This window comes from Chionomys nivalis, chromosome 2, assembly GCF_950005125.1.
Source record: "Chionomys nivalis chromosome 2, mChiNiv1.1, whole genome shotgun sequence".
NCBI classification, from domain to species: Eukaryota; Metazoa; Chordata; class Mammalia; order Rodentia; family Cricetidae; genus Chionomys; species Chionomys nivalis.
In genome coordinates, this window is record NC_080087.1 from 21,779,662 (window position 1) to 21,793,553 (window position 13,892).

Consider the following 13,892-nt stretch of genomic DNA (forward strand, 5'->3'; position numbering starts at 1 on the left):
AGTCTTAAAGTAGTACTGTATAATAAAAAAAGCAAAAATATAAAACTCTATATTCTAAATTTCGTTCTAGTAACATATGCAAGAACTGTACTAAAAGGAGGTGTGTGGTGTGTGAGAGGTGAAGAGAAGGTTGGGGAAGCAAGAGGGAGAGGAGGAGGCACAAAAAAGGGGAGGTAAACATGGAAAGGAAGGGAAGAAGCCCACTTGGGCCTTTGAGATTGAAGAAAGCAATTCTCTGCTTGTCCACTAAAGACCTGAGCCTCATCTCAGGTTCCTGTCTACCACATCAACAGTGGCCCCAGCCCCTGTTGGGAAACTAACAATGTCTCCAGACACTGGCACATATCCTGAAACAGAGAAGGCCGTCCCTACTTGAGACTCACTTGTTTAAAAACCATGCTCTTAAGTTTTTGAGCATACAAAGAATTTCTGGAAAACATGTACTTTGAGATAAAATTTTAAAAAGTGAATCCTAAAAAACAAAATTGTGATTTTTTTTTTCCTTTTTCTTAAATGTCTGTTTGTCTTAAGTGGGGAGTGGCTTTTTTATTATATCTACATCCTACCCACCGCACACTCACTAGAAGAGATCCTAGCAGATCAACAGTAAAATCAACACGAAGCCTAGTTCTTCACTGAGTACAAACGCTGTCCTGTCACCTGTCCACTTAGGACCCACTACAAGAAGAGCTTTTGTCCCCGCCATGAGTCTAGCTGCTTCCTGTGTGGAGACTGAGTCATCCAGCAATTACAGTTCCTCACTCATCACTTTAGTTCCCTGTGCTCTTTGAAGAATTTAATCACTCAAAAATAGAAACTGAACAAAAAACAAACAAACAAACAAACAAAAAAAAACAAAAGAAAAATCATGAATTAGTATGGTCTTAAAATAATAGCAAATACAATCTTTTAAATAAAAGTGTAATTTATGCTAAGACTCAGGAAAAGATAAAATAAAATATGAGAACATTGAATTCCAAGTGAAGATGATAGGAAGGAGAATTTTCAGAGTCCAGTGAAGAGAATGAACATAAACCACACAGAACCTGAGTTCAGAAGGCAGCCACGTCTAGCAGAGAAGGTGTAGTGTGGTGACCCATAGCCATTAACCTCATTATTTTAAACCTTGGCAACATCAGGTGTAACAGCATACCATAAAGAGACAAGCTCAGTCAACCACAGCCGAACACAGAAACACCTGTTCTTCCAGGAGATGCCACCAGAGGTGTACTAAAGATTATCATTTTTCTAAATGAACAGATAGCGTGTAAAGCAGACCTAATATTTTCAACTTACTTTAAGCAAGGTACATTATCACGAAGCCCATCAGATGAGCTGCTACTGGTGGACGGATGAGACTGAGGAGGAGTGGGCTGAGGGTTGGAGCTGCCCACGGGGGTGGACAAAGGTGGCGGCTGCTCACCCTCTGGCGTTTCCACATCATTTATTTCATATAACAGTCGAACTTCAAGCATCTGTCATAAAAGAATGGCTGTTTACCTATTCTTAATAATTAAAAAAAACTTGTAATATAATGTACCAGAAAGAATATCTTTAAAATTTAAAGCTTAAAAACGCTATATTTCTAGAGATAAAAGAAAAAAAAAAGGGTTTCAATTCAACCTTTAAAAACCATGTGCATGGGTGGGAGTTCACACATGCACACATGTGCATAAAGGTTTTAGACTCTATGGAATACCAATAGTTGATATTCCTTAAATAAAAGACATAACATACTTAAAAATTCATATAGTACATTAAAATATATGCAAAAGTGCTATTTTTCACAAACTAGATGGTGGCATAAATACTAAGGTGCTTTCACATTTTTATGTACAAGAAAATTGTTTACTAAATAATTTTTAAAAGCTTAAAAATATCAAACAACTGACAAGGAAAATAGTGAAGAGGTGATTACCGGAATGACTTCTGTAACTACTTCCTGTTTGCTGAATCTATAGACGATGACATGAGCTGACACTCCAGCTATGCACAGCATTCTGCTCTCTGGGCACCAGGAGATGATCTGAATGGCGTATGGATCTTCATCTACAATGTCCGTGTTTGGTCTGTCATCTTTATTTCTTGACTTTTCAAATACTTTAGACGTTTTTAATTTATATAGTACTTGTAGAGTTACTAGGAGAAAGTATATTATAAATTTTAGCTGAAAATTAAAAAGAAAATGCTAGTTCTTCTCTGCCAGCCCTTGCAGTTATTCCTTGTGCAGATCCATTTTTTGTGACCCCCTGCCAACCCATAAATCTCTCTCTACCAGGGACCAACAGCTCCCATACTTGGCTGGGATTTACCCCCCACCCCAGATGCCACACTTGGCTAGAAATCAGACTGGGAAACAGCAAGCAAAGACTGGAACAAGCACCCAGCAAAGATAAGAGCAGATATCTACAAGAAATACTCTAACCATCATAACCGTAGCTACTTAGATTCCAGTGCAAAATCCCAAGGATGAAGAACCATGATAATGATAGCAACCATGGGAACCTGGCTCTTTCACAAGGCAGCAAACCTACTGTAACAAGAACCCAGAAAACTAACTTAGCTAAAATACAACACAAAGACTTAAAAATAGCAGTCATGAAAATGTGTAAGCACATTAAAAAGGAATGGAATGAATGCCCCAATGAAGACTGAACATATAAACAGACAATTGATGAGACAATGGAAATAGTTCAAGAAATGAAAGTAGAATTTAATAAAGAAATAGGAAAACTAAAGGAGAGGCAAACTGGAATCAAACTCAGGAAGTCAAACAAAAGTCTCACCTATAGCTTAGAAGACATGGAATAAGAGAATTTCAAGTCTTGAAAACAAGGTAGAAGAACTGGGTAGGTCAGTTAAATAAAAAAAAAAAAATCACGAACAGACCATCCAGGCAATTTGGGACACCATGCAAAGACCCAATCTACAAATTACTGGGATAATGATGGGAGAGGATATCCAGGTCAAAGACTTAGAAAGTATTATTTAACAAATTCATAAAAGCAAAGTTACCCAGTCTAAAGAAAGAGATACCTATAAAGTTAAAGAAACATACTGAATACAAGATAGACAGTGCCAGAAAAGAAATTCTCCATAACACATAATAACAAAATAATAAATGTATAGAACAAAGAAAGAATATTAAATTTTTTAAGGGAAAAAAAGCAAGTAACATAAAGGCACGCACATGGAAATAACACCTGACTCTCAAGGAAGACTCTGAAAATCAGAAAGATTTTGTATAAGCTCTGAAAGACTACAGATGCCAGACTAGACTACCATACCCACCCAAACTACCAATCACAACTGATGAAGAAAAAAAAAAAACCTCACGATAAAAGCAGTTTAAGGGATTGCTGCTCATCAATCCAGCGCTACACAATCACTACAAAAACAACGTCAGTCTAAAGAGGATTACTGTATCTAAGAGAACACAAGGAATAAACTGTCCTAGAGTAATTCATCAAAAGCGGGGCAAAAAACACTGATACCACCGCAACAAAGTATCAGGAACGTACAGATATGTCACTGAAAAATTTCAATATTAGTGATCTTGATTCCTAATAATCCAGACTAGCAGACTGGATTAGAAACATGATCCATCTTTTTGATGCATTCTAGAGATATACCTCACCATCAAGGACAGAAATCTACTCAGGGTAAAAGGACAGAAAAGGTATTCCCAGAAAATGTGCTTAAAATGAGCTAGGGAAGGACACTACATATGCATTAAAGGAACACTTCACTAAGAGCTATTGCGAGTCTAAACACTTCTACACCACACACAAGTTCAGAAGCACCACTGTAGATAACAATCACATGGTGATCCCAGAAAGAGATAGCAGACGACTTCAACATCCTTCTCTTGCCAACGGACGGGTCAAAAATTAAGTAGGGAAACGCTGGAGCAAACTGTTGTCAGAAATCAACTGGACTTAACAGACACCTTCAGAATATTTCATTCAAGCGCTAAAGAATCTACTTTCTTCTCAGCAGCCCATGGATATTTCTCCAAAACTGACCACATGTTAGGATACAAAGCAAGTTTTAAGAGACACAGGGAAACAGAAATAGCACTTGCATCCTCCTTGAACACCATGGATCACAGCTGCACCGTAACAACAAAAGAAGCGGCAGGGAGTAAACGGACCCATGGAAATTGAACACTTTATTACTGAATGAAAACTGGGTAAAGAACGAAATCAAGTAGGAAATTACAAACATTTTATAACTGAATGAATGTAAGAACACAGCACACCCAAGCTCATGGGAACAATGACACTGGTTCTAAGAAGGATGTTCATAACACTAAGACAGAGCTAAATGCCATACCAACAGCCGGCAGAAACTGCATATTAATATCTTATTTATGACACACTTGAAAGTTTTAAGAAAAACAAGAAGTAATAGTACTCAGATGACAAGAAATAAATTATCAAACAAGGGAGGAAATCAATGAACAAGAAACAAACAAACCCAATACAAAAAAATCAAGGAAACAAAGATCTGGATATTTGAGAAAATCAACAAACTTCTAGCCAAATAAAACAAAAGACACACAGGGAAGATCCAAATTAATAAAATCAGATGTCAAAATGGAGGAATTACTGAGGAAATTTAGAGAACCTTAAGGACATAAGTTAAAAATCTCTTCTCCATCAACCTAAAATACCTTAAAGAAATTGATGAATTTCTAGATACATATGATCCACTAAAATTAAAATAAAATAAATGATTTATACAGATTCATAATCCATAGAGAAACTGAAGCAGTATTAAAAGATTCTCAACCAAAAAAAGCCTGGGTATAGATGGTTCAGTTCAGTATTCTAACGACCTTCAAAGAGAAGCTAATGCCATTACTACTCAGATTATTCCACTAGATAAAAACTGAAGAAATACTTCCCCGTTTGTTTTACAAAGCCATTATTACTCTCATACCAAAACCATATAAAGACCCAACAACATAAAAAAAGACCAACTCCCCTTTCAAACATATATTCCAAAAATGTCAATAAAATACTTCGAAGCTGAATACAAGAACACATCAAATGATGATTATCCACCATGTACAAACTGGCTTCATTCCAGAGAAGCAGTGATGGCTCAACAAGATTAACAAGTAATCCACCACATAAACAAGACTAGAAGACAAAACTGCACAATCATTTTATTAGATGGAGATAAGTTCTTGACCAAACCTTTCATGATAAAAGTCCTGGAGAGACTCAGGATAATGGAACAAACCTCAGCACAATAAAGTCAATTTAGAGCAAGCCTATAGCCAACATCATTCTAAATGTAGAAAAACTCAAAGCAATTCCTCTAAAATCAGAAACAAGACAAGGATATTCTTTTCATAGCTATTTCATATAGTCCTCAAAGTCTTGCTCGCAGTAAGACACCTGAAGGAGAGCATAAAGAGATGCGCACAGGAAAGGGAAAGTAAAGGCATCTTTATTTTCAGACGTATTGATTTATACACAACAGACCCTAAAAACCCCACCAGGAAACTTCTATAAACACTTTCAACAAAGTATCAGGATACAAAATTCACACACACACACACACACACACACACACACACACACACAGCTTTCCTATACACAAATGACAGACAGTGAAGAAATCAGGGAAATAGTACGTTTCACAATCACCTCAAAACAAGCAAACAAAAAACACCCAAAACAAAACAAAAAAACTTGGAATAGCTCTAACCAAACAAGTGAAAGACTTGAATAATAAAAAGTGTAAGATACTGAAGAATAAAGTTGAAAACAATATCAGAATATGGAAAGACCTCCCATGCTCATGGGTCAGGAAGATTAATATTGTGAAAATGGCTATCATACCAAAAGCTATCTAGATTCAATGTAATTCCCATCAAAATTCTCACAATTCTTCACAGAATTTGGAATAAATAAATAAACAGACAAAACCCTCAAAAACCAAAAACAAACAAATTTCTACATTTTATGTAGAAACATAAAATGCCCAGGATAACTAAAATAATTCTATTTTGTTGGTTGTTGTTGCTTGTTTTTTCAAACAGGGTCTGTCTATATAGTCCTAGCTATTCTGGAACTCACTCTGTAGACCAAGCTGGTCTACAGAGATGTACATGCCTCTGACTTTGGAAAGCTGGAACTCAAGACATAGGTAGCCACTACCTGGATTAAAATAATTTGGAATAATAAGAGAACTTCTAGGTACCACCACCATTGATTTCACACTGTATAGCGGAGCTATAGTAATAAAAACAGCATGGTATTGCCATAAAAATCAGACATGTTGACAAGAAATAAAATTAAAGATCAAGATATAAGTCCACACACCTACAGATACCAGAACTTTTACAAAGAAGTCAAAGTTGTACACTGGAGAAAAGACAGCAACTTCAACAAATGGTGCTGGTCAAAGTACATAGTTACATGGAGAAGAATGAAAATATATCCATATCCATCATCCAGCACAAAACTCAACTCCCATAGAAGGCAGGCAGTTGTTAAGGGGCAAAGATGGGAAGAGAAGAACTTCCAAGGAAGAGAAACTATCACTGAGCTACAAACTCTGTGACCTACAGCGACTGCCTGCAAAGCACCCTGGTGCAATAGTGGCACAAAGAGCTGGAAAGGAATCAACCACTTTTTTTTTAATTGGATTTAAGCCTACTTGATGACACAGAGCCCATACCCGACACTGCTAAATTGGTCAAGAACCCGAGACTGGCTAGGACATGGGCCTAGGGAAGGAGATACGACTGCTCTACTGGTAAGGTGACACAGGAAGGTGACTCAGAACGACACGCTGTTCCACCCATAGGCCAGCGCTGTGCCCATCTCTGATTAGAGATGCATCTTCCTGCATTAGATGGTAATTAACAGAGAGACCCACAATTGGACGATGTGTAGAGTCAAAGACTTTAGCACTTAGCCCTGGAGGTGAGTGCTGTCTCAAATCTCTCCGTCGAGGCTTAAGGTGCTGACGCACACATGAACTCACAGAGACTATGACAGCAAACATAAGAACTGCACAGGTTCAAACCAGACAAAGTCCCAGCGTGGAGAAGGAAAGCAGACACAAAATCCAACCCTCACCAAAAGTTATTCCCAACTGTTACATGCTGGGAAAGAGAAAAGCAGTATTCTCCAGTAGTGACAAATCAACCACGCTCCAGGGTAGCCCCAGGAATATTTGGCCAATATAAAATGACTCCATTTTGTGTGTGTGTGTGTGTGTGTGTGTGTGTGTGTGTGTGTGTGCGCGTGCGCGCGGGATGCTTTTTGTTTTGGTACTTTTTTTGTTTTGATTTTATTACTTTCTAAAATTTTTGGAGAGGGGGCATGAAGTTTTAGATGCATTGGGAGGCAGGCAGGATCTGGGCAGAGCTGAGGAAGGGTAAAGAATATAACCAAAATGTAATATGAAAAACATCTGTCAAATCTTAAAAACCAAATATAACAGCTAATTATCATGTTATGAAAAAAGCCTATATTTACCTAAATCATATTTTCATTTCTCTATCTACTTTCCAGTATATTATATATTCAGACATTTCCACCATTACAAAGGATTTAGATAGCCTAAAGAAAAACTTCAAAAGGAAATTGGAGCAAAATCTTTACTGTAAAATATGGAGAACATATTTATTCCCTGAAATGACAGTCTCTATATAAACTTTCTCCCAAAAGGCACCAGTATTATCAAACATTCCTAAAAAGCACCAGCTCTCCTGAGTTAGGTGATTTCCATAAATCCTTGCTATAAATGGTCTCCGATCTCTAAAGGTGTCTCTTCCCTCTTTACTACTATCTAATCACAAGGTCTGTTCATAAGGACAATATAATCTTTTGTGATAGTAGTTTAGAACTGGATAGAAGCATTTTCTAATTTGAAATATACTTTCATGTCTATTTTTGACTTTTAAAGAGGAGTTCTGAAGATATTTGAAGAGATTGGAACACCATTGAAAATTATTATTTGGTTTACTAATAACATTGACATATCTGTATTCTTCAAAATTCTCAACTCACATATTTGATAATTCAATATTGAGCTGATAATCTAGTACTTTCAAGTCTAATGTTGTTTGTACAATTATTTAAATCAACATGTATAAGGGCAAAGGCAATGAAACATGACCAACAGTTAAATATTCAAAGCACTTACTTGCAGAAGCATCCCAGAACTTAACTGACCCATCAGCATGCCTAGGACCAAGAAAGGAGAGAAAAATGTGATGAAAAAGGAAAAAAACAACACAGAAAACCAGTTACATTGTTACTTGTCAGCACACTCGTTCCCAAGGATGGGTAAAGGTAGAAACCGCTGGGAGTCAGCACATCTCACCAGTAACTTGCTTTTCATTATACTGTAACACTGAGGGATGCTTTACTTACCTAATAAGTTAAAATTCAAACTGTCCTAAGAAGCATATTAGCAATTAGTGACTTAATTGGCAAAAATATACTTTCACTTACCCTGTAATAATTATTTCTGGGTAACTTTGAGCACCCAAGCCCCAATTACCTCCATTGATGGGCCATTCCTATAAAAAAAATTGGAAATTGTCTTCAAAATATATATTCTATATAGTAGATATGTAGCATACAATGTATAGGTATATTATATAGGTATTAACATAGTACACATAATTTACTCCTAAAAATGATATCCCAAAAAGCTAACAGTGTTCCCTCAAGGTGAGAAATTTAAAATGATACTATGTTACATTAAACAGTGAACTCAGGTTTGGTACCTTTTTGCTGTAGCCTTGACGTTTCTGTCTAGCTCCAACAGAATAAAGTGCAGGAATGAGGTCCACAGGACAATCAGCAAAATATTCACAACATGTAACAGGGGACTCGTGTATGCTCAAAGGGTAGGGATTCTCAAATATAGGGTATCTTTAACAACAGGAACAGGAAAAAGAAAACCATTACACATTGTAATCTGTGACAATGTAACACAACCATGAAGACATTACTATACATTCTACTAAGATTACACTGATTTACTTTATGTAAGTATGAAAAAACATTTATGAGTTTTATTACAGAAGATGATCTTTTATCACCAATAAACAGAAAAACAATGGTTGTACCTATATATAACTACTACACACAAAAATGCATGCTACATATGTATTTGTTTTATGTGCTTCTTACACCCAACTATGGTACATTTTCCTTAAAAAAAAAAAAAGCTTAATGTGTCAGCTAGGCAGTAGCTGAGGCAGAACTCAAACTGCTGAGAAATCAACAGACTACCTGCATCACAGATCAAATACCTCACCCTTCTGCTGTAAACCTCACATAAATTTCAATTCTCTTTTTTCTCCATCAATGTGATACCTCTTCCAATATCAGACCCAGAAAGCTGTTTTGTTTTAAACACGAATTAATTCACTGAACTGAGGGAGTAACTGCAGAGCATGTCTCTGGGTCTATCTGAGGCCATTTCCAGAGAGGACTAATTAAAGGCGGAAGACTCACTCTGATGGGTTAGCGTCAATACACGTCCCCTGCTCTCTAGCTGTGGGGAGCTTGTGAGCCTAACAACTCTGCTTAGGCCTTCCTTCCTGCAAAGGTAAAGTGTTGCCAGCACCAATGTGAGCCCACAGCAAGGGGCTGAACCCTTTCAAACACTGATGGAGAAATAAAGACTTTCTCTCTGAAGAGTTTTCTCTCAGGCAGCTTGAGACACTGGCAAAAAGCGAACACATATTAGTTCAGTAAAAGTCTAAATTATAACTTTACTTTTCACAGTTTTTGAGATATGAAGCCAGGAACATTACAGTTGAGTCATAAGGTTCCCTTGTTTTTTGGTTATGTAATTAATTTATCAAGATAAGCAAAAAATGCTTCTTCAGTCATGAAGTTAGAGTAAAATTCTGTCTAGACACATAGTAATGTGTCTAAAACTAAAAGCACAGCAATGTCGCTTAGAATGTGATTAGTTTCTTTAAAATATCTGGAAAAAACCTAGGCACTAGCTGAGATACTTAAAAAGTAAAAAATTAATAGTCAGTATATATTAGATTTATTAATACTACTTCTAATAATACTAAATAAGTGATAGTTCAGGGAAAATAAAAAACCTTTATAAACTATAAAATGAGTCCAATTATCTCCACCTTTATCCCCAAACAAAAGATGATAGACACACAAAAAGAGCAGTGATTAAAAAATAGCTTTTTTTTCTTCATCATAAACCTGTCTGTTAGCTCTAAGGACTTAGTATGTTACACATTTAACTGACAGTTCTGCAAAAATAAAGCATCTTGTCCCATTTGACTTAAGTAATATTTTTTCTTGACTTAATATCTCAGTACAGAGCACATGCAACAAATTCTGCTATTAAAACAACTTACCTAATAGATGAAAAAATGAAGATAAGTACATTAATAACATTTTTCTAGAACCGTCATATAGAATTATTTTTCAAATGGTCTGTTTTTTTTAAAAAAAACAAATAAAACTTACAAAATATTGCTATAAGTAACAGATAACTACTGTGAAATGCAGTCAGTATTGTCTTTAAAAAATCACCAGGTAAACAGCACCACTCCCACACATTAGATTTCCAGCCTTGGTACTGTCCACATCTACAGAAGCCTCTACTTGGGAAGATGTCCCAAGTACTGTGGATGTTTGAAGTATATTTGTCTTTTATCCACTAGATGCCAGTAGCATTCCACCTAATAAAATGTCTATCTGGACACAGTCAAATAGTCCCCTGGGAGGGGGGCAAAATCCCCTTGGCCCAGGGGTAACTGTGAATGATGGATGCAAACTCCAAGGAAGCTATGCTCAATGATTATTTTTCAGGAGAAAATAAGTAATATAGTGGTTCCATTCATAGCTCAGAGAATATCACTGGATATCACAGTGTATGAATATAGTGAATATTAGAAGCTGTTACAAAGAACTGAGATGGGGTCTAGGGATTTACAGAATAGACAGGCATGTCTATAATTTAGGAAAGTCATAAAGCACATGGTGAAAACTGTGTGGATTTTAACGACACTGAAATAAGCAAAGAGTCCCAGCTGCCAGAAATTGTGTAGGGGAAGATATGAAACATAAGGTATGTTAAACATCAAGCTGTTGGATTATTCGTAATAGCCAGAACCTAGAAACGACCTAGATACCCTTCACCCGAAGAATGGATAAAGAAAATATTGTACATTAATAAAATGGAGTACTACACAGCGGTCAAAAACAATGACATCTAGAAATTTTCAGGTAAATCCATCCTGAGTAAGGTATCCCAGACCCAGAAAGACAAATATGATAAGTACTCATTCATAAGTGGATATTAGATGTAAAGAAAATGATAACCAGGCTACAAACCTGGTAGGTCGGTAACAAGAAGGACACTAAGAGAGACATGCATGGATGTCCCTAGGAGGGGAAATAGGTAACATCTCCTGATTAAATTGGGCACACTCGGTGGGGGATGGGAGTAAAGGGTACTGCGAAGGTGGTTGAGTTGGGGGAGGAACAAAGGGAGAGCAAGGAAAAGAGATCTCTTGATAGAGGGAGCCACTATAGCATAAGGGAGAAACCTGGTGCTAGAGAAACTCCCAGGAATCCACAAGGATGACCCCAGCTAAGACTCCAAGCAATAGTAGACAGGGTGCCTAAACTGGCCTTCCCCTGTAATCAGATTGATGACCACCCTAACTGTTATCATAGAACCTTCATCCAGTAACTGATAGAAGCAAATGCAGAGATCCACAGCAAAGCACTGGGCTGAATACAGTCAAAGAGAGGGAGGAGGGATTATATGAACAAAGGGTGAAGATCATGATGGGGAAACACACAGAGACAGCTGACCTGAGCTAGCAGTGCTCACTGACTCTGCACTGACAGCTGGGGATCCTGCATAGGACGTAATTAAGCCCTCTGAATGTGAGTGACAGTTCTGTTGCTTGGGTAGTCTGTGGGGCCACTGGCAGTGGGACCAGGATTTATCCCCGATGCATGACCTGGCTTTTTGGAGTCCATTCCCTAAGAAGAGATACCTTGCTTAGTCTAGATACAGGGGGAAGGAGTTTGGTCTTGTGTCAACTTGATATGCTTGACTTTGTAGATTCCCCATGGGAGGCCTTATCCTTTCTGAGGAGTGGATGGGGGGTTGTGTTAGAGGAAGGTGGGAGAGAGCAGTGGAGGAGGGGAGAGAAGGGGAACTATGATTGGTATGTAAAATGAAAAAAAAATAAATAACAAATTTTTAAAAAATAAAGAAAAAAAATCAAGCAGCTGGCCAGTCAGTGGTGGTACACACCTTCAATCCCACTACTAGGGAGGCAGGTGGATGTCAGTGAGTCAAGGCCAGCCTGGTCTGCAGAACGAGTTCCAGGACAAGCTCCAAAGTTACACAGAGAAACTCTGTCTCAAAAATATATAAGTTGTTATCGCATAAATTAAGGCCACTATGGGGAGACAGGAAGAGAGCAGGTGAGAAACACCACCACAGTCTTTTTATATCAGCAGGCAGAGAAGGTAAAACAAGAATAGCAAACAAAGGTTTAACTTAGAGTAATAAGGGTCATGGCATAGGTTACAGCTAAGCTGACAGGGACCTGCACCAGACATCACACAGACTGAACGGAGGGAACAAGCTAAAGAGTTCATCAGAGAGACACTGGGATGGCCCATTTTGGACAGGCTTGTGGTGTATGGCTTTAGCATGAAGCTGAAATGTAAGAAATTCTAGAAACTTTGACCCTCCCCGCCGCAGAGTCATTGACCATGAAGAAGCTGAACTGGTGCCTACACAGAGCCCTCACCTCTCTGTGCTAACGCCTTTGGTACTGGAAGATACTCTGCAGGCTACCAGAGGGAAACCATAAACAGCAACCAGCCACGAGCCCTCTGGTCTACAATCGGTCCTGCCTGCAAACCACACAAGGGCAGTGGTGGCAAAGGGGTAGGAAATAACCAATCAGCATCTGATTGGACTGAAGGCCCACTGCACAAATTGGAACTCATACTCAGTATTGAGACCACATAGTCCAAGGACCTAGTGTAAAATCAAATAATGCTAGTCTATAAAAAAAGTAGCAATAAAATTATTCTTAGTATAGTCTATAAAAAAGTAGCAATAAAATTATTCTTAGTGACATTCTTATGTATTCATAGATGAGTGTCTTGCTTAGCCATCATCAGAGAAGCTTCCTCCTGCAGCAGGTGGAAAGAAACACACAGACCCATAGGCAGACACTATGCAGAAAATGAGAGACCTCACCGAGCCCTAAATGGGTTGTCTCCACCAAGCTCCTCCCCTCAGGTCTCAGGGAACCCCACGGAAGAAGAGGCAGAAAGTGTTAAAGAGCCCGAGGGAATGCAGGACACCAAGGAAACAAGGCCCTCTAAACCAACATGACTGATGCACACATGGAGGGGGGGGGCAGGCACACACGGCTTGCGCAGCTCTACACCACATGAGGTCCCGGAGCTGCAAGGAAAATGGACCAGGCGCCCACCACTAACACAGAAGCCATCACCAGTTATGAATACCTGCAACTGAGCCGAAGGCCTCAGAAAACAAGCTCATCAGTATCTCTGTCTCATAATGACGTGTTGGGTTTTTTTTTTTGTTTTGTTTTGTTTTTTTTTTTTGTTTTGTTTTTTTTTTTCGAGACAGGGTTTCTCTGTGGTTTTGGAGCCTGTCCTGGAACTAGCTCTGTAGACCAGGCTGGTCTCGAACTCACAGAGATCCGCCTGCTTCTGCCTCCCGAGTGCTGGGATTAAAGGCGTGCGCCACCACCGCCAGGACCTTTTTTTTTTTTTTTTTTTTTTGTGGGGTTTTCTTTTTTGGTCTTTGTTTTATTCCATTGTTCGTGTCTATTAATTTTAACTTATTTTTTATTTTATTTGTGT

The 13,892-nt window shown here is 38.2% G+C and overlaps 1 protein-coding gene across 5 annotated transcripts in view; it reads right to left on the reverse strand.

Annotated features, from left to right (window-relative positions):
* Positions 1-13,892, reverse strand: part of Stxbp5 (syntaxin binding protein 5) — a 151,477-nt gene that overhangs the window by 53,909 nt on the left and 83,676 nt on the right. For all 5 annotated transcript variants that reach the window (XM_057763270.1, XM_057763275.1, XM_057763272.1 and 2 more), the window contains exons 12-16: positions 8,762-8,909; positions 8,484-8,551; positions 8,173-8,213; positions 1,919-2,139; positions 1,297-1,475 (exon numbers count right to left, since the gene is read on the reverse strand). In XM_057763270.1, coding sequence (XP_057619253.1) covers positions 1,297-1,475; positions 1,919-2,139; positions 8,173-8,213; positions 8,484-8,551; positions 8,762-8,909 — 657 coding nt within the window. The remainder of the gene's footprint in view (positions 1-1,296; positions 1,476-1,918; positions 2,140-8,172; positions 8,214-8,483; positions 8,552-8,761; positions 8,910-13,892) is intronic.